Genomic DNA, 1,964 nt, shown 5'->3' with positions numbered 1-1,964 from the left:
CATGTTATGTTATATTAATCCTTTCTCATACTTTGCAGTCTTATCAATGCATTAAGTCATAACCAACGTCATGTACTCCCAATAATACGTGGATGATCTGGCCCAGGGAGCTTACTGTAACCGCCTTGAGCTGGTCCCAGACCTACAGAGTTATGTCCCCTGATCGTGAACTTTTCCGCGAATATCCGATTCACTGTGTAGAGCATCGCTACACTGACAAAAGAAGTCTTCCAATGACCATGATTTAGGAGGTAGATCTAGATTTAGATTAATCTGATGGTTGCACTGTATTCCATACTTGTGATAAGTACTTTTTTGTTTACTTATTCATCGCCTGCTGTCGTTAAGTGTCGAGGGGAGATGCAGTTTTTCTATGGTAGGCCAGCTCAGCAGCTCTTTCAGTTGGGATATTAGAGTGATAAGTAAGTTCTTTTAAATTGATAAGGAGGATAAAACTATATTATTGTCAAGGGTACAGTGTCGCTACCCCATGCAATCCACCTAAATCCAAATTTTGAGAATTTCCTATTTTTACACACTCTGAAGGCTCTATCAAACAGATACGCCCTTCAACATCACAAACATGCACTTGAATGCTATGGTCAATTCTTACAATATTTTACTTTTCGTGATTCTTGATAGGAACATTACATCAAGAATTAGTTGATATTTTGTTTGTGTGTCTTTGAAAAAAGAAGTATTTAAACGAAGTTAAGTGGGTTGCTCATCGCACCGACAACAGTTAGTGAAAAATTGGTCGCTTTTAAGGACAAGCAGGCTACCCCAGATTTCGGGGGTTTCCATAAATCTTGACCTACACCAAAACTGGGCATTGCCCTACCTATAGGAGAAGTTTGGTTTCATTGGTGTGTATGATTTTTTGGCTATTGAGAAAACTGAAAAAAGGGACAAACACTTTACCCTCGATTTTCTCTAAACAGCATTTTTTTTTCAGGATAGCCCGCTTGTGCTTCACCCTATCCGTACGCCCCGGGGTCATTTTGTACCCCCGTGGTTGTATTCTTCACATTTTACAATACTTCCAATACAAAGATCTCTTTGAAACTTTTAATGCTATGCAAAGCGTATGGATTGGATTAACGAGTAAATTTCCTCTTTGAAAGTGGTTGGACAGAGTTCCCCACGTTGTGTGGATACGATAGTAAAACACAACGTGCGGGTAAGATTAAGTGGTGGCACAGAGTTCCCCACGTTGAATGGATACGACAGTAAAACACGACGTACGGGTAGAGTTAAGTCGTGGGACAGAGTTCCCCACGTCGTATGGATACGATAGTAAAGCAGGACGTACATGATTAAGGCTACCGGTATCGTAATCGTGAGGTCACGCGGTCGGGGTTTGAGCCGCGGGCCCGACGTTGTGTCCTTGGGAAAGGCACTTTACAAAAATGTTCCTCACTTCACCCAGGTGGGAATGGGTACCCGGCCAAAGACAGCGAAAAATCTTGTCAGTATGTTAGTGTTTTAGCGTTTATAAACAGCCGCTTGCACTGTATGCTTCCCAGGAAGTTGAGGTTCTTTCAGAATGCTCCTAGGTCTGCTGGGGTAATAGTATAGATTGTGAAGCGCATAGAACTTGTTGTTGAGCGGGGATTTGCGCTATACAAATGCTATCTATTATTATCATGGGGTTAAAAGCGACCAGTTATAGATTCGCGTGACCCACTTCCGTTAACTCCATTACAGGTTTGGTCGGAGACCCACAACAGCCTTGACCTTCGTGCTCCTAAGCGGGGGCCTCCTTGTCCGAGGCATTTTGAGGTCCTTAGATGGTGAGTCATCAATGCCAACTTGTTTATGGTACAGTCTGTGATGTTCAGTGTTGCCAGTATCTGACTGCCTTGGGGCAGTGGGAATCACGCGGCATGCGTGAAATAACTTATAAAATGATTTGTTTTGTTTGGGATTTGTAAATTATTTAATTTTTTAATTTTTTAATTTTA

The 1,964-nt window shown here is 41.9% G+C and overlaps 1 protein-coding gene across 1 annotated transcript in view; it reads left to right on the top strand.

Annotated features, from left to right (window-relative positions):
* The window catches only part of LOC101849247 (solute carrier family 22 member 16), a gene marked incomplete at its 5' end in the record, with an annotated part of 14,706 nt that overhangs the window by 7,688 nt on the left and 5,054 nt on the right, over positions 1 to 1,964 (top strand). Inside the window, 1 exon segment of the mRNA XM_013088583.2 lies at positions 1,708 to 1,793. Within this exon segment, the coding sequence (XP_012944037.1) occupies positions 1,708 to 1,793 (86 nt within the window).

This window comes from Aplysia californica, unplaced genomic scaffold (genome assembly GCF_000002075.1).
Source record: "Aplysia californica isolate F4 #8 unplaced genomic scaffold, AplCal3.0 scaffold00768, whole genome shotgun sequence".
NCBI lineage: Eukaryota > Metazoa > Mollusca > Gastropoda > Aplysiida > Aplysiidae > Aplysia > Aplysia californica.
The sequence above is the reverse complement of the archived record's forward strand: the minus strand, read 5'-3'. Positions and strand labels throughout refer to the sequence as shown.